The 19,795-nt window shown below is 32.3% G+C and overlaps 1 protein-coding gene across 3 annotated transcripts in view; it reads right to left on the bottom strand.

Annotated features, from left to right (window-relative positions):
• The window catches only part of LOC139497842 (muscle M-line assembly protein unc-89-like), a 35,842-nt gene that overhangs the window by 15,466 nt on the left and 581 nt on the right, over window positions 1–19,795 (bottom strand). For all 3 annotated transcript variants that reach the window (XM_071286084.1, XM_071286091.1, XM_071286098.1), the window contains exons 2-13: window positions 17,290–17,465; window positions 13,658–13,888; window positions 11,037–11,166; window positions 9,849–10,036; window positions 8,321–8,814; window positions 7,504–7,627; window positions 6,964–7,096; window positions 6,077–6,252; window positions 2,591–5,296; window positions 1,269–1,839; window positions 838–914; window positions 528–557 (exon numbers count right to left, since the gene is read on the bottom strand). In XM_071286084.1, coding sequence (XP_071142185.1) covers window positions 528–557; window positions 838–914; window positions 1,269–1,839; window positions 2,591–5,296; window positions 6,077–6,252; window positions 6,964–7,096; window positions 7,504–7,627; window positions 8,321–8,814; window positions 9,849–10,036; window positions 11,037–11,166; window positions 13,658–13,888; window positions 17,290–17,446 — 5,017 coding nt within the window. In that variant the 5' untranslated portion in view covers window positions 17,447–17,465. The remainder of the gene's footprint in view (window positions 1–527; window positions 558–837; window positions 915–1,268; window positions 1,840–2,590; window positions 5,297–6,076; window positions 6,253–6,963; window positions 7,097–7,503; window positions 7,628–8,320; window positions 8,815–9,848; window positions 10,037–11,036; window positions 11,167–13,657; window positions 13,889–17,289; window positions 17,466–19,795) is intronic.

Raw genomic sequence — 19,795 nt, 5'->3', positions numbered from 1 at the left:
TGATACCAAATTACAGAAAGGGTGGATGTGTAGTTCCTGAGAAAAATGTGACGAAAGTTTCATGGGACGGACTGACTGACGGACGGACTGACGGACAGACAGAGGTAAAACAGTGTACCCCCCCTTTTTTAAAGCAAGGGTATAAGGGGGTATAAAAAAAACTACACAGGGATTGAAAAATATATATAACAACAGGTCAGGAAAATGATAAATCCTCTAAGAATTTGAGAAAAAAGGATATCTACTTTCACATGCAATGGTATAAATTAGGATTATTTAAATAAAACACTTCAAATCATAGAAATGTACATATTACATGTATGGCCAAATTTATATTATCAACACTACCATAACCATGTTAAGATTGTTGCCATAAAAACAGTGAACGCTTCCCAGTGGAATGAAATACATGTAACATGTTTTAATTTCACACATCATACAAAACGGCTGTAGTGGATGATTTGGACATTTCAAACAGTGTAAATAAAGGAGGCAAATTTCTATAAAACACAGGTGGGATGTTTTACCTCTCTTAGATGAAGGTGCATTTGTCATACCTGTTTAAGCAATGAAAACTTATTATGAAAAATGCCAAAATTATGAATGTTTACATGTCAGTGTTGAAGCATAGCAAATAAAAAACTAAAAAAAAAACTATCTATTTAGATAAAATGTTGTCATAGTTTTCCTTCAAATGTTGTTGTGCATAGTTAGAATTTTTTTTCTAAAGGTAATAGATTAAAAAGGTCATTTCTTTTTTTGTTGACAATATTTTCAAATCAAATTGATTAAAATGATATTTATTAATAGTTTCCGCCAATTTAAATGTAGTCTTACATGTCTCTGCCTGGACCATTTCCATTCTTTCCATTTCATTTACTTCTCTGTCCCTAGTCATCTTTGTTGATGTTGTTCTAATATAATAAAATAAAATATAACTCCTTTATATATATTATGTACAGAATTAACACTGGATAAATATCAAATCATCAGTATTAAAACTTATAACAAATTTCTTTCTACCTGTTTTTTTCCTAAAAAAAGAAATAAGCATTATTGGTCATTCTTATAAAGGGAGATAATTAAAAAAAAAAACTGTCCACACAATCTTTTCTTTTATATCTTAAATAATATATTTATGGAAGAAACTATCACTATCCTATAAAATGACATTACTTTTAACTTCAATATGGTTTGAAAATTGAAGAAAGGTAAATCTTTAAAGAAATTCTTCATCATCAAACTTTTGACTTCAGTATATAACATACCTAGAAGATTGGCTTTCACTGTTTACAGAAGAAGATGTTTTCTCTGAAACATTTTTTGCATCCCCTACAGATGCCTTTGTATCTTCAACCATACTGATGACTAAGTCTTTTTTCAAAGCTCTATCAACTTCTACTTCAGAATCTTTCTTTTTATCAGCACTCAAAGAACTTGTGATTAATTCTTCACTCTCTAAAGACTTTGTGTTCAAATCTGTCTTCTCACATACATCTGATTTTAAAACTTTCTGTTCATCAACATTTTTTAAATTTGATTGTAAATTTTTCAGGTCTTCAACATCAATTGATTTTTCCTTTATGTCACTGATTTCTTCACTTGCTGATTTTTCCTTGCTGTCTACAACTTCAGTTGATATTTTCAAAGTTCCCTCAATTTGAACTTCACAATTACTCTCCTGCTCACCAGAAATATTTGTTGCCTTGAGTGTATAAATTCCTGCATCCCTTAAAAATTTAGTTTTTGTTATCTCCAAATTATGATATTGTTCTTTTGATGTCAGTATTATGTGGTCAGAAGAAGATGTAATTCTTCGTGAATTGTGCAGCCAAACAACTGTAAAAGATTTACAGGTAATATACAACATAACTGTAACTAATTTGTGATAATGAGTTATCATAATAATATGGTCTTGTACCTAATCATCCATGGGGCCATTTTAAGGTACAGATATGTAAAAATGGACATCTGAGAAGAAAACTTGAAAATATACAGCAAAAAAATACATGTTTCAATTGGAAAATAAAATCCTTTTTATGTCTATATTAAGTATGATATATGAAAATCTTTTAAAGTCAACAGTTATACATGTATTGGGTAGCCTCTAGATGTTTAGAAACAACTAATAACTACAAATATTCTCTCCTTTGTATTTTGTAGAGATTGGCGCATAAACATGTAATACCAATAAATGCTCTTCAGGGAAAACCTACATGTAATCATTATAGTTTTATCCACAGAACTAAGTAATAATATTGAACATACAGTCATAGGTCAATAATTTGTGCAGCTTTATATTTGAAGCTAAACAAATAAAAAATAAACAGCATTTTTTATGAAAATTTTACCTTTCTTAGATATTAATCAGGTTACACTAAATTTCGAAATTAATTAAAATTCAGACTAATCAGTATCAGGTTCGAACAATAACCAAAATTTCTGATTTTCATAATTAACAAAAAATACAAAATATGGTAATCTTCTGACTTCAAAATGGAGGTTTTAAATCTAAATAAGACTTGTTACACTTGTGATACAGGACCAACAATAGAGACAAAACAATAAATAAATCTTATACAATCCATACCTTTAGGTCTAGGTTCACCTGATACCAGACACTGGAACTTCAATGTTTCTCCATCTTTAAGTACCACAACTTTTGGTAGAAATTTGACAATATTTGGTGGTGTAGTATAGATGGTTTCTTTCTCTTCTGTTTTACTGCTTTCTTCTTCTGTTGTGATTTCTGCATCCTCTCCTCCAACAAACATCTTGTCTGATCTTAACAAAGATTTCTCTTCAATTTCTTGACCTTTTGTTGTCATGGATTTATCTTCTATTGAAGTCTGTTTTGTTAACTTTACTTTTTCACCTGATGTTTCTAATTGTTCTTCTATACTTAATACTGAATCAGTCTTTTTGGTAAGGATGTCATTTGACATTTCTTTTTCTGATTTCAAAACTTTGACTGATGATGCTTCAATAGAATTCATTTCCTCTGTTTTTTCTTCAAAATTTGTTTGAGCTGTTACTATTAATGATTTGTTCTCTGATGCTCCAGAGTTTTCTGTTTCCACCATAAGTTTTCCCTCTGTAGATTCAGTTGTCTTTTCCATTGATTGACTTGTTTCACTTGAACTTTGCACTGCTGAACTTTCAGAAGTTACCTTAGAAACAGCTGCATCTACTTTGTCAGATGAACATCTGTCCTGTGAACTTTCTATTGACACCTTTGACATAGTTTCAACAACTTTGGATTCCTTAGTTGAACTCTGAGCACCTATATCATGTGACTTTGTTTCTGCTTCAAGTGACCTTTCTGTCTTTGCATCATCTGTATTTGATTTGATATCAGATGTGGTTTCAACTGATGGTGTATTTGATTTGATATCAGATGTGGTTTCAACTGATGGAACAGGACTAGTGTGTGTGTCTGTAATTAAACTAACTTCTACTTCCTTTACTTGTTCTCTAGTACAGTCTTTGTTGTCAGTTTTATCTTCTTTCTCTTTGGTTGAAATTCCGTCCTCCAACTTTTCAGAAGAACTTTTTACTTCTGCCTTATCTGCTGAAACTTCAGCCCCAGCACTTTCATTGTTTGCAATTGTTTGTGTCTTTGCAACTTCAGCATCTACACTGGTCACAATCTCTTGTGAGTTTTTGCTGTCTGCTGACCTGATCTTCTCTGTGGCTTTGTCTTCTGATGTTGTTATTTCTGTTGATGTTTGTTTTGAATCACTTTCCATCTCAACATTTTTGGATGCTTTTTCAGGAACAATTTCTTTTACAACTGTCTCTTGCTTTAATGTTAAAGTTTCATCCTTTGACTCATCAGATTTCAGCTTGGTCCCCTTGCTTTCTGAATCAACAGTTAAACTTGTTTCTGAACTACTTGTCTGATGGTCTCCTTTTGTTACAATTTGTTCTGCTTCACAAGTTACTTTTGAACTTTCCATGCTTTCAGAAGAACTCTGTGTGACTTTTGAACCTTCAATGCTTTCAGAAGAATTCTGTGTAACTTTTGTTTCAAGGGAACCTTCATTGCTTATCACTTCTTTTCTTCTTCCATTTCCTGTGTCTTCCACTGAAAGTCCCTTGCTAAGTTTTCTATGTATTTTTCCATTCCCTGTTTCCTCCATTTGAGAGCCTTTACTGGATCGTCTATTTGCCAATCCGTTGACTGAATCTTCTACAGAAGAGCCTTTACTTAATCGTCTACTTGCCAACCCATTAACTGAATCCTCGACAGAAGCAGCTTTACTTAACTTTCTCCTTGGTTTTTCAGACTCATCAATTGAAGACCCCCTACTAAGTTTTCCATTTGATTTAATGAATTTAGAAGACAAAAGACTTCCATTAGCATTTGGTGAGTATAATTTTTCTAATTTAACATCGCCTTTTGATAATCTTCTGGCTTTTTCTATTGCTTCAAATGATGCAGTTCTCTGCAGATTGCCTGTAGATTTTTGTCCATCCACAGAGTAACCTTCTTTAGCTACTGTCTTTGTCTCACACTCATTATTCTGATCCTGTGTTTTGTCTAAATTTGTGTCTACAGTAACAGAGCCACTTGATTCCATCTCAGTTGTTGACTTTTGAACTACTGACCTTGCTGATTCAACTTTTGAGATGTCTGTACTTGCAATTGATTCTGATTCATTTAATGACCTTGAAACACCTGATTTGTCAGCTTTGCTCTGTAATTCTCCTTTGTCTTCTGTGACCGTTGAACTTTTAAAATCTAAACCTTTTATCTCTATTGATTCCATTGCAGCAACTGAACTTTTCTCATCATTAGTAATCGCTGACATCTTTAATGAAGAAGTGGTTGTAGATGACATCTTCAGGTCTGAACTTCTTGTAAGTTTCATAGACTCAGAAATCTCACTTTTAGCCTCTGATCTATCAACCAAACTCTGAGCCTTTTGAGCTTCGGAATCAATATCAGTAGTCATTTTACTGGTTGTCTTTGTTTCAGTTTGTTTCTGCTCTGTAGTTTCGGTTGATCCCTTTACAGTTTCAATCTTGCTTGAAGCTTCAACAATTTCTAAGTCTCCGTTCACAGCAGTCGCCACCATTTTACTCTTTTTTAGAGTAATGTCCATTTCATCAAAACCCCTTACACTCTCAGTTTCACCTCCATTGACCGCTAAACTTTCTTCTCTCTCCATGGTACTTGAAAGCATCTGGCAAGATAAATTCTCTGTATCAATTTCCTCATCTTCTAAAGAATCTTTTCTGCGAATTATCTTGATATCTCCATTTTCACCACATATAAACCTTGTACCAGATTCTGGAAAAAGAATAGAAAATTGCCAATAAAACAGGTTGTTTTTTTTATAAATTCAAGTTTATGAGTTCTATCTTGTTTTTTATGGAATGAAATCTCTGCTGAATTTTTATTTGCTTTAAATTTTAAACAAAACTATGAAATGAAATAAATGATTCATTAGTAGGCCCGATCTAACTTATTTTATCTTTTATGCACAATATCAGTTGCACATAAACAGATTGATATTTTTATTTTTTTTAATAAATTAATTAATTATCCGAAGTCAGAAATTTGGTGAGAAATTTTAGTTGATGCTCCATGGTAATGTTTTCTTACAATGTTTGTGCAAAACATATAGAATTGTCAATGATTTCTGCAATCTAGCATTGAACATCCCTTATATTTTAGTTTTTCCTGCAATCTTACTGCAAACATAATTGTTTCTGCAAACTTTTGCAGGAGGTTCACAGCTAGCTGCAAACTTCTGCAAGCATTATTTAAAGGGTTCCTGCAAGCTTTTTGTTTGCAGAGAACCTGATGGTATTTATAATTTTGTTCCTAATGACTTTTAAGTCATATTGTATTGCGGACTATATTTGTTCAAGTTGGTTTATCATAGCATGTCTATAAAACGGTTGATAAAAGTGATGACATAAAAAGATAAAAGTGTTAAAAACATGACAATAGAATACAACAGATATCTCCTTATATGATCTGAAATAAAATAAAAAACAAATGCAAGTTAATTTTTGGTTTCAATTTAAATTAAAGAGCAAAATACAGCACATGTTTTAAGCTTACCAAAAACTGAAAGCTTAGCTGATCCAGAACACCTTCCTGCCATATTATGGGCCTCTACTTTATACAGTCCTTGATCAGAGAAGTTACATGTGTGGATCATTAGCAGACTACCTCCCTTTTGACCATTGTGGATTGTAGTCTTCTGTGTAACTTGGATACGCTTTCCATCTTTAAACCTACATTACATAAAATATTCATTGTAATTTCAAACAAATACATTTCACTTACATTTTAAAATTAGGTATTCATGATATAAATGGCGACATAAATGATAAGATATCTTTATAATGGTTATGCTAATGAGGGATTTCCTTTAACAGCCACCTGAATTATAACTAAATATATAAAATTAATATTTCTTTTTTTTTACATTACATTACTAACATAATTGTATTTCAATTTGAAGAGACAAAAATGTAACTTCAACATAATTATGATTTTTTTTAAGTAACATTTGGAAGATATAAATTTCTACCAAATGGTATATCTAAACCTGACCATAGTATAAATGTCCTGCTTTTATTTTGTTTATTGACTAACAGCTACATCAAATGCCTACAAAATGAGGGTGGGGTAAGATGTTTCATCCATGTTATTCCTGGCTAAGTATTGCCTAAGATATTTCTATTTACCAAGTTATTCCTGGCTTGGGATTGCCTTTGACATTTCTTTTCACCAAGTTATTCCTGGCTTTGGAAAACCTTTGACATTTCCCGGTCCCATGTTATCCCTGGATAGGAAAGCCTTTATCTTCTTATCATGATACTACTGGATAAGGATTGCCTTTGCCATTTACCCATACCATGTAATTCCTAGCTAAGGATTGCTTTTAACCTTACCTTGTTATTCCTGTCTTATGATTGATTGCTTTTGACATTTCCCCTTACCATTTTATTCCTGGCCTAGGTTTCCCTTTGACAATAACTTGGAATGTAGCCGTCTGTCCCTCATTTACATGAATATGGCGAATTCCCTCCACAAATGTTGGCTTTTCAAATTCAATATCATGTTTGAATCTTGCTGAAATTCAAGTTATCTAAATATTAATGTTTTTAAAAATATTTGATACTTACAAGTCACTGAGAATCACTGCCTATGACAGAAACTGACAATTATTTTATTATTACCGTAATCAGTGCTTCAATACCAACATGATTGACAACATACTTTTCTTAAATTTCTGTTGATAAATTAAAAAGTTATCAAGAAATTTACCTTAAGTTGGATTAATCAGGGCTATTTTTTTAGGTATTTTTATATATGCATGGCTTTCAAATTTAGCGTTTGAGTACTCAGGTCTGTTTAATGTTTAACTCTGTTTTATCATTAAATATTTGGGAAAATATTTTGGTGAAAACATATTGACCATATACAAAACTCATGGTCTCTGGCCGTCATATATATTTATCTGTTATAGATGGACATACGTTCTATTTGTATATAACAAGAGGAATTTGTTCTGCCTTGTTCATTCCTGACATCCACTAAATAATCTCCTGTATCCTCTAACTCAGTGCATGGTATTTCTAGACTCAGATGTCCTGATCTTTGCTGAAATATAAAATAAACAATTTACAATCCTCTAACTCAGTGCATGGTATTTCTAGACTCAGATGTCCTGATCTTTGCTGGAATATAAAATAAACAATTTACAATCCTCTAACTCAGTGCATGGTATTTCTAGACTCAGATGTCCTGATCTTTGCTGAAATATAAAACAAACAATTTACAATCCTCTAACTCAGTTCATGGTATTTCTAGACTCAGATGTCCTGATCTTTGCTGAAATATAAAACAAACAATTTACAATCCTCTAACTCAGTTCATAGTATTTCTAGACTCAGATGTCCTGATATTTGCTGAAATATAAATTTATAGTAAGTTAAAAGTATTTTTACAATTTGAAAATATTGGGTCTGATATCAAAACTCTAAAACTTAAAACATTACTGGTCTTTACAAATCAAATATCAACTTTTAGTCTGTAGCTTTGCATATCAAATATTTCATCTATTGACAAAGATACAGCTAAGCATAGGAACTTTGTTGTTAAAAATATCTACAAATGTACTACTTTCGTGAATGTTCTTTCCAGCCTGGATTAGTGGTTCTATACCCCTCAGGTCTGCCCTACCATAAATTTTTAAAAATGCCCCCATGATATAGCTGAGAGTGCTGGAAATGGCTTTAAACACCAACAACCAATCAATCATAAAATTTTGAAAAAGTCTATCTAAAGACTTACTCTGATTCCATATCTTTCATAAATGTTGTTCGGTAATGCCTTCCCATCCTTGTACCACTGAACATACATTGGCAACTTTCCAATAAGAAAGCAACTCAGAAAAGCACGAGATCCTTCTAAGATACATTTATTCTTCAGATTTTCTTGAAAGTAGAACTCTTCGGTTGTGCCCCATCTTATCTTCAACCTCATTTCTGGTTCCATTTCATTTGTATTGAGAAATTTAAGAGGAGTGTACCCTGGTTTATATACATCATACTTGGCATCTATGTCATCACATTCATAATTTCCATATTTTGATGTCCCTCTATTTATATAATAGTCCTCCAGTTTCTTGCTGGATGATTTCAATGAACTGGAGGAGGTATATCGTGATTCACTAGTTGCTCGTGTTGAGGTGCGCGATTCACTTGCTGCACGACGTGTTTCGCTTCTGGCTCTGCTCCACTGGGAAAGGTTCAACAAATGATCTCTTGAGACAGATTCTTCTCTGTCTGAAAAAGTTAATCAAAAATTCATATGCTTTGAAATACAAGTGAAGTTTTTAATTTTAGTTTCTTGTGTATAGTTTGGAGTTAAGTATGACGTCCATTATGACTGAACTAGTATATACATTTGTTTAGGAGCCAGCTGAAGGACGCCTCTAGGTGCAGGAGTTTCTCACTGCATTGAAGACCTATTGGTGACCTTCTGCTGTTGTCTGTTCTATGGTTGGGTTTTTGTCTCTTTGACATATTCCCCATTTCCATTCTCAATTTTATCATAATTTACTCTCCATTCATAAAAAACTTCTGCCAACTTCTAAAATCTCCAAGGGGATTTCAACAGCAAGAGAACATAATGCATCTATTTTACATGTATATGGTTTTGAATGAGTACATACGTTTTAAAAGCTATTAAATATTCTTCAAATGCCTGTTAAGAGGTACTGGTATATTTCAAGAATCAGGTGCATACCTCTTATGGGAAAAATCATCCTTTGGTTGTGAAAGTTGGCAGGTCTGATCAATAAAAGGAAATGATGACATGTTCCCTTTTCTCTTAATTTTCTTTAAAACCATAGACAGTATAACAAATACAGAATACAGAAAGTGACAATTTTACAGGGTTAAAATTTTAATAAAGTAGAAAAATTTGAGTTTAAATTTGAAGGATGAAAGATGGTTTTTTGTCTCACAGTCACAGATGTATTTCTAGTAAAAACAAATGGTTTGTGTTGCTACTATCACAATATGAGTTAATTCCCCTTGCTTGCATGAGTAACATTCATTATAATTTGCTTGTCATTAGTTAAAGGTGCTGATTTCTAACATTGCCTTTCATTTAGAATTACAAAGATTAAGTATGTGATATACACGTGCATGTAATCTATCGTCTGCAACATTTGTTACAAATTGGTCCTGTTGGCATTAGTTCTTGAATGGTCTTCATCCTTCAAATCTTTAAAATATTCATGGAAGTTTTAATTTTCGCATATGATAATGAAACTGTCACAAAAACATATAACTAACAATTACCATACACTTACTCTTAGCAAGCACAGTGACCTTGGCCTCAGAAGTCACCAAGCCCTTGTCATTTAGAGCCTCACATTTGAACACTGCAGCATCTTTGTCAGGCTTAGGATAAAATATTTCTAAACTTATGGTTCCATCTTTAAGATAGAGAACTTGGTAGTTGTAATCATCTTTAGATATAGGAACATTGTCTTTATACCTTTAAAGTCAAAATCACTTCAATTAAAGTAGATGTCAGAAAAATTACCCATCATTATTTCATATAAAATCAAAAATTTATTGCAAGAAAATAAAAACCCAGAGATATTTCTTTCCCCCTGAACAATAATTTAGAAACTGATCTAATATTAAATCTTTATGTTGATCAAGTAATAATGATGAGGAGTTTATGTTATAAGTTCACTTTAAAATAAGCATGATTCTATAAACCAAAAAGCCTATTACTAACAGCAATGAAAATTACCAGAAGCTCAATATTCATTAAATCATTACAGTCGATTCCATTGAGTGTGTAGGCAAAGGTAATATGTTTGGTTAGCTTGCTTGCTAGCTGAACCGTGAAGTCATTGTTATGTCAGAAAAACTACTCTCGTTTAAAAGTAGACTAGTCCGAGAGATAACCAATCTATCTGTCTGTAGGACTAGGCTACTTCGAAAGGAGGGTAGTATACCTTTACTAATAATGACTTCACAGTTCAGCTAGCAAGCAAGCTAACCAAAGATATTACCCTTGCCTGGTATAATGCCTACACACTGAATGCATTTGGCTGTAAATGATGTGAAAGGCCTATGGCCAATAATTATCAGGTTGAAAAGCACTTGGTATGCTGATAACCAAAAACAGTTGTGCTATTACCTTTATCTATACATGTACTTACAAAGAACTCGTTTTTATTCTTATTGATGAAATTGTTAGCAACAATAGATTAACTGGTTTGTTCTTGGTGCTTAACATCACATTCAGCACTCTTGATTGTATCATGGCAGAACTTTTTTAATGGTGAAACTCCCAATTCAGTGTTGACAGGCTAGGTATACTGTTGATGAAATGCTTAGACTGCTCAAGAATTTGAAAGAAAAAATAATTTTAAAAGCTGTACTCATTGTCAGCTATCTTTGCTTTATATTTATCATTTTTAAATCGTACTACCAAATAGCATGATATCACCCCAATCCTACTGCTACTAAATAATACTTACCAAATAATTTTAGGGAGTGGTGTACCTCTGACTCTACATATCAACTTAATACTCTTTCCTTCTAAAGTTGATACATTTCTAAGACTCATCAGAAATCTAGGTTCTTCTCCAACAGGGCTAGGAGGTGTATCTGAAACATTCATTCATATACAAAGTGAGTGTTGATTGTTGTTTAGAGGTTTTAAGTTAAATACTGTGACGATTTTAGAAAACAGTTGTTCGTAAATTTTCATTAATATTGTTCACATGTTTTGGGAAGTATTGTTTATCAAACCTTGTGAAAACTTTATGAATTATTGAGATTACATGTTTTAATTCAACTAAGTTGACATTGTTTGTCTATGTCTCTACCACGACTGCACTTAGTATTATTGTATATAGCAAGGAGTGTGTGTATTTTATGTCATAATAACCTATGTATTGTATAAATGTTTTTATATTGTAAGTTAACAGAGTAACAGAAAGCATGGTTTTATGACCGGTAGCTTGTAATAATATGTACGTTACTTTCACTTTTGCTTTAACCGGAAGTCATGTATTGTGATAAATATAGTGACAATCCTGAGAAATCGTATAAATTGTATACTGTCTTGGACATGTTTTAGTTATATTTTTGTATGTTTTTCAAAATAGAGAGAAATGTTAGAGTATTTTATGTAAGGTTTATGTAGAATAGAGTTTTATTCTAAATATTGTAATAGCTTCTTACGAACTATTTTTGCACCGACGTTGTGCACCTTTTCACTGTAATTGGGCTGTTATGACGTTGTTTTCTAAGACGTTAAGTGCAAAGTTATTTACCTAAGAAGGAAGATTCCTTATTTGGTCATGGATTTTACCCATATTTGAAATTTCTCTCACGCGAAATAACAACACTAGCGTAAGATTGATAGTATTTTACGTCAGTTCCAGCTTGTCCCTAGTTCCGGATAGCAGTAAAATAAACTTGTCTCATAACTTTCAAGGTACAGTTTTTCTAAAGCAGCAGTTTAAGTTCCTGTATAGAATCATATTCAAAACAGTGTAGCTGTGGCCATTGATTGACAACCTTAAATTATCCCATTGACTGGGGCAGATTATGTGAACGTTTGTCTGTAACAACCGCTGCTCACTATGTACTTGTTAAAGGCACTTAAACTGTGGGGTCACAAAAGGTTCTCAACACCTAAATAAAGAAATTAGAAAAACTAATCCGGAATAACACGATGTTTTGATTTATATCAATAATATAAATCAAAACATAAAGTTATTCCTGATTAATTTTTCGAACTATTTTAATATTAAAGGCGTTAAGAACCTTTGGTGACCCCACAGTTTAAATTCTATAACAAGTGAGTAGTGAGCAGTTGTCGTTACAGACACACGTTCACCTAATATGCCCCAGTCAATGGGATAATTTAAGGTTGTCAATCAATGGCCACAGCTACACTGTTTTGAATATGATTCTATTGCAATATATATATGCAATGTAACTATTTATGCAGTTCATATATAACCGTTCCAGTTTCCAGTTTTAAACAGAGGCAGAATTTTAATAGCGTTCTTGTTTTCTAAAGATTCTAAGTTTTGAGAATAAAGTTTAATAATGAATTTTAACTTTAAATAGGAAAGGTGCGTCAACTCGGCAAAAGTGGACGTTTGTTTCGAATAGTAGGGTGGCTGTTTATATATCTTTTTATAATATAAAAAGAGAGTTACGAAAATAGGGTCTTATTTATTTGTGTAGTATTTTACATGTATTTATATGGAGAGTTGCTGATATAATCTGTGTTTCCTGAATGTTGATTTTTGGTGTAGCTGTTTTATAGTATTATCTTATGTTCGTCTAATCTATACGGACTATTGTTAATTGTTGATTTAAGAGATTTATTGCTGTTAATCCATGTTCCAGTTGTTTTTAATATTATTGTCTGGTGAATAAAAGTTATTATACACTTGAAACTATTTTGTGTTTCCATTCAGAACATCAAACTAAAGTCTGAGCTGATACTTGATTACATTACATATAAAAATCTATCCGACTTACACACACACATATAAAAGACTGGGCGCCGACCTAGAAACTATATTTTGGTGATATGCCGTTGTGGTAGCAGTACTATAGTAATTAATTTATCTTGAGCATTTATATTTCCTGTGAAATTCTTTTGGTTCGTTGTTGGTGTCTGTCTGGTCTGGTTGTTAGTTTTGTCGGTTAGCTTGACAGGTTCTCACCGGTTTGCGAAAACGTTACAATACTATCACAATCATATACATAAAACCAAAATGAATAAAAGTCCTACCCTGGAAATACATTTCACTCAAAACTTGGTTCATATTGCCTGCTTTAAATATATTTCTATACTATTCATACCATTTTCCCATGCAGACAATATGTGAAGAATACTAGTACATAAATGTATTAATGTCATATTTCAATATTTATGTTAGCTCTTCTAACTGCAATTGAGCATCAAAATTTAAATGCATATGTAGACTCCAAATTCCAGAGAATGATCAATTAAAATTTTGTGAAACAGGTCTATAAATGTTTAAAATGTGTGTCAATAGTAAATGGAAATAAATTTTATCATTACTCAAAAAATTTGTCAACAGTCTTTGTCAAATACAAAAATATTTACCATAGACATCCAGATCACATGATGTAGATGCTGTTCCATATTTATCCTTGACTTCACATTTCCATTTCCCTGCATCCTTGACATTAGCATCATGGATTTTAAGACGATATGTCAAAATCTCTTCCTCCGAGTCAGAACCAGTTCCATTGACAGACTTTCCATTGAGTACTGTACCATTCTGCACAACCGTGATATCACTACCAGAAACTAACGACTGTCGTTTAGCTTCTTCTGATGTTAAAAAATAAATGTTTTAATATAATAAACAATCAAATATTTTGTTCTACAAGTCTTCATCGTTATCTCTTAGCTTTGAAAAACAATAATAACACACTCACAACACAATAGTATCTATAAATAAAATTTTATTGCAACTTCCTTTTCATTAATTTGTTTAATTTGAAAAGTATCCCTGAATAAAATTGAGAATGAAAATGGGGAATGTGTCAAAGAGACAACAACCCGACCATAGAGCAGACAACAGCCATAGGCCACCAATGGGTCTTCAATGTTTACTTACTAATGTGACCTTAAACATCTTCTTAACTTGATTAATCAAAAATAAGTTTGTAACTAGATTTTTATGCAAACGATTACTTGAAAATACTTAAAAATCCATATCTGGGTCCATATTCTATAAGTTTCTGGTGTGGGGATCCCATCAAGTGCTGCCTCATAGCTGAAATTCATTCTTTTTTTTTCTACCCTTGTGCTCTATCTTTTATGCATAATTTAATATATAAATGTTCCAGACCATATGAGTATTTGGACTGTACGCGTACGGTCCGACCATACGCGTACGGTCCAGCTGAGCAGACATGTTTTAGGATCATATGGGTTAAATTTAAACAAACATTTATCAAAATCTTTATTTTTAGTTATACAAATTGTTATTATTACAAATAGATGAATAAAGTGAATAAGCGAACAATTGACATTAAATATTTGTTTAATTGTATCTCTGAATCATATTGTGTTACTCTGGACCAAGGTGACACTTGCTACAAATGTACCACAAGGAACGTCATATTTTCTTTTACATTAACATGATTTGTTCATGCATGTTCCTTTGTCCTTTTTTGTAAAGTTCCTAAATATTCTATAACAATTGTCTCCCCACATTATGTTTACTTCCGATAACTTCAATTTCAATGAGCATAATGGACTGCATGCAGTTAACGAATTACTGACATGCTAAATACAGGAGATTAACAGATTAAATAAGCGTGATTATTTTAAATAGTTAAAATATTAAGTTTTTATTTCCATTACTATTGAACTTTTTACATTAATATGAGACATAAGTTCTGTTGATCTGTTATATACATTTGTATCTAATAAACTTGACTAACTTCTTAATGTTAATCAGACCGTACGCGTATGGTCCGACCGTATGCGTATTTTGAAAAAGTATGCATACGGTCCAGACCGTACGTGTAAGGTCCAAATACTCATACGGTCTGGAACCTAAATACTATTTAGCAACAGTGCTTAATTTTTCTATTTATGCTTCTATTGTTAGTATTATATGGTATTCCAGTGATTGCTGACCAGTTCCCCAAGGCCATTCATTACACATCAAGGTGTTATCAGAGGCGGATATGTAACGGTTTATTTCTTCCTCTGTGATATTTTATCCTGAGGATAATTTGTCCCGGTAATTTTTTTCCAGGCATGGTATTTCACAGGTTAATTTTTTCCAGAGGAGTGAAAATCAATCTGTGTTATGCGGATAGTATGTACCGGTATAAATTTGCCATACTATATTTCACAGAACCGTGTGAAATAGAGTCCCAGTAACTACTATGAGAGTTACTCACAATCAATATATACCTGACTATAATTATAAAATGTTTCACAAAGGTAGACTAAATTTGCATAATTTATCAAAGGGAGGTAATTATGAGCAATGTATATTTCAAAGACATTAATATAATATATTTCTGAATCTATTTTATAGCGAAATTTTTATTTGAATCTTATTTTTTATATATTCATTTAAATAAAAAGATGACTTACAACTTGATTTAATAAGACAGATAACATTTCACAGGTAAAAACTATCCAGCTGTTAAACATGCTATTGTTCCAAATTGATTTATCGATTTCCATATAATCAACAACTACATCTCTGTCCCCAGACAAAACTATTTATATAGTTAAAAATATCATCATAATCAAATTATTTTATTACTGTTAACAGTAGCAATATGCAACTATATTTCTACCTTACTTTTAAATTTATATTTGTAGTTAGATCTGAAAACAACTCACTTTTACATGAATTTCACTTACCTAATTTAATCATGATATGATTTTCACAATTATGATCTTTGAAATTACTTCTGATTTTCTTCCCTATGTTTCATGATAATTTTCTTTTTAAAAGGATGATATGGACTTGAATATTTCAGGAAATTTTTTCAAGGATAATTTGTGAAATTATTTCCCATTATAATAAATATTTTTTAACAATTTCGCTTTATTTCAAATACACTATTATAATTTCATTGTATTTTTAAAGGATAATTTTTTTCTTACTTAACTATTCAATAAGTTAACTACCCAGATAGAATTTCACGACAAAGGATAAAATATCCCAGGGAAATAGTTTCCTCCGGATAAAAAAATAACAACAACTACTGTGACATTTTTTCCTCCGGATCAAATTTCACCCGGATATAATTTTGCTTTACAGATACAGCCATTTATATATTTTTTGGGGTATCAATTTTCGTGGTGGGTCAGGGGTCCAGTGGTGGAACCCCCCTTTTTTTGACAATCAATCCATTTGAATGGGGACATCTTTTTGGACCCCCCCCCCCCTCTTTCATCCTAGGTTGCTATCCCCCCCCTTTTTTTGGTAGTAGTCCCAGAGCTAATTTCATGTTTATGATTATGTAACAGTTTTTCAGCTGAATGCAAGGATACAGGGGTCAGACTTCTTCATTTACTATGTGTGAGACATATTTATGTTTCTCCCAAGCAAAATCATGACAAAATTTCGAGACCGGATGTCTCTTTTCTAAGTCACGAAATCTATTCTGGATAAATTCCGGATAAAATTTGATGCGGCTGGAAAATTGCAAGTCTGGTTTTAATCTGATTCAAGTCAAATTTGAGGTTTCCATTAATGAGCATTAACAAGTTAAAAATGTTTCGGGGGCGACTAACCCTTGATCCCTCCTTATGTTCATCAACAAGGAAAACAGTACTGCAGGTGAATAATTGCCGCCGTAAATAGGTTTGACGGCCCAGTTGCAACCGAAGTTTTACCGTCAATGCGTATTGGAGTCAGTAAAACAGTAGAACACATTTTGCCGGTTTTAATAGCTTTTTATAGATTATTATTTGTAATGGACTTTCATTGTATGTATAAAGACTTTAAATGAAGCTTTAGGTTTAATGTCAAGTTATCTGATATTTGAGACTGGCATCAAATCCCAGATTTACGGTGGCAACTCTTGAACTGCAGTGCTGTTGATGTTAGTCTTATCTATTACAAAAAATATGTTTAAATTTTAAATAAAATAGAATTCGGTGAAACTTAATTATAGGCTTGGGTATTCATAATTTCAAAACTGCGATGAAGTACTCAAGTAGACAAGAACGAAACAGTATGTTTGACTTACCGAATACGTCAAGGTCACATGTTGTCGACACAGTTCCATACTTATCCTTGACTTCACATTGCCATTTCCCCGAATCAGAAATGTCAGCGTCGTGGATTCTAAGCTTATACGTTAATATTTCCTCTTCGTCAGAACTTGAACAGATGGAATCTGCCATGGTGAGAATTTCACTGAAACTAAAGTAGTCAAAATAAGCAACACATTACAAATTGATAAGAATATAGACACATTAAGAGCATCCTCAACACACATTAGCTATAAACGGTCACCAAACAATTCAAATGAAAGGACTCTAATTTAAGAAACACATGACTCGACTTATGTACAGGAAAATTAGTACCGCTCAAAGAAAGCTTGTTGCATATTTTGACCGAATATGATTGAAGGTTTATTACTACATTTTTGCTAACCAGGGTTACGATGGGGAGGAGGGGACTGGATCGTTACCCTTGACTATAACGAATGTATAATTACTGTTGATGCAGTATAAATTCGATTAATGGTGTAATATGAATTCTCTATTCTGTTTACAGCAGGTTTAGAAATTCCAATTGAAACATATTCTATCTGTCCTGATCTGCATTTTAACCAGATTGAACCCATCAACGCAATAAATTTGATAGTAGATACAAATATATTGACGAATTCAGTGGAAAGAACTATGTCAGAATATGGATAAAAAATGTCAAAAGTCTTCATAATCTATTCTTATCAAATCATTAATGTCGGTGATTAAATTTGTCAAAATTCAATATCTGTTCATATTATAGGACCGATGGATACTTGATAAAATTGAAAATGGGGACCGGGAATTTGTCAAAAAGACAACAACCCGAAAACAACCAAAGGCCACCAACGGGTCTTCAACACAGCTAGAAAATCCAGCACTCGGAGTCTGACTCCACCTGGTCCATAAACAATAATGCCCTCTAGGTCAGCGAAAATGAACGTCAAACTTAACTCCGAAGCATATAATTAAATCAAATTTAAAAAAAAAAAAAACATACAAGACTAACAAAGACCAGGTTCCTGATTTGGGACAGGCGCAAAAATGCGACAGGGGTTAAGCACTTTTTGTAAGATTTCAACCCTCTTCCTATGTACCTTTAGTCAGTGTGGAATTAACACAAACACACAGAAAAACGCATAGCTATCTGACTACGTCTATTAGTTTTGTTAGTTTGAACATATTTTATTGATCAGAGGGTAAAAGATAACCGGAATTTTATTAATCTAATCAAGAACCCATAAAGGGCATCGTAAACAAACGGATGAGGCACAAGTTTTACAGCTTAGTAATGTCTTTTCCAGTTTGTTTTGTTAAAGAAATTCCATTCAGTTGTCAGTCGGTCATATCTATAAAACAAATATGTTATTTCTTCTACCTGAAAAGCTCATAACAATATTTGTTTCACATATATATATGTATATGACTTATGAATACTTATTCTATCAACAGATCAAAGGGAGACTTATGAAGTGCCGTGACATCTAAATACTGTGGATAAGATGATGGTTTTTAAATTCTCACAAGATTTAATGGAATGTTTTGTTAAAAACCTCAATTTTGCGTTAGTCTACAAAATTTAGATTTATTTGTCCTTTCGCTTCAACCCTGTATGATAAACGACTGTCCGTCTCTAATTTTCAAATATATAAGGGTCAACAAAAGTAACGATACACAACTAAATAACGATTTACAAGTGTGAACACCAAAGTATCATAAAATAAAACTGAGTATATATACATACTGGCCAATTTGGCCTTTTTGTATATCTTGGTACCGTGTATCCAATTTTAATATATATGAAAATGCACTGCATTGTATCGTTTCTTTTGGTGGCTAGTATAGAATAGAATGTAAAAAAAGAATATTTTTTTCTCTGACTGATTAAAAAAGAAGAGCATACGTTTCTCTCGGCTTAAAGTGGTATGATGCAAAATGTTATATAAAACAAATGGAGCAGAATGTTGCACAAAGATTAGTGAAGATGTAAAAACAGGTGGTTTTGATCATCCTAAAGAAATCAATATAAACATAATGTACGACTCTTATTAGCCAAAAGTATAAAACAAACAGCATATGATTATACCTTAGAGTGATTAACTACATATGTTTTCAACTAGGGGTCAAACTTTTGACATTATGTTCTTATATCATAAATTGGTAAGATAAGTAATTATAAGACAACGAATAATTACACCCATTTTTATTTTCCAAAAATAAACAGGAAAGTTTATGAAGAAAAAACTCTATATCCCAGTGACATTCTCAGCTTTTCGCCTGACATGTTTCTAGTTAATTGATCAGCCCAAGACCGACGCAGGGCAGATATTGTTCAAGGATCCCAATCTACAACGTTAGATTAATATCAAACGAATGTTAAACTTTTAAACAAGAATACTAGTAACCGCAGATAGTCAAATATTTGGGTCTATGAACTCATCATATACTGGGGGCAGCCAATTGGACAAAACTATATGATAATGTACTTGTATAACGACA

The sequence above is a fragment of the Mytilus edulis genome, chromosome 1 (assembly GCF_963676685.1).
Source record: "Mytilus edulis chromosome 1, xbMytEdul2.2, whole genome shotgun sequence".
Classification (NCBI taxonomy): domain Eukaryota; kingdom Metazoa; phylum Mollusca; class Bivalvia; order Mytilida; family Mytilidae; genus Mytilus; species Mytilus edulis.
Note: the sequence above shows the minus strand (reverse complement) of the source record. Positions and strands in the feature narration are given on the sequence as shown.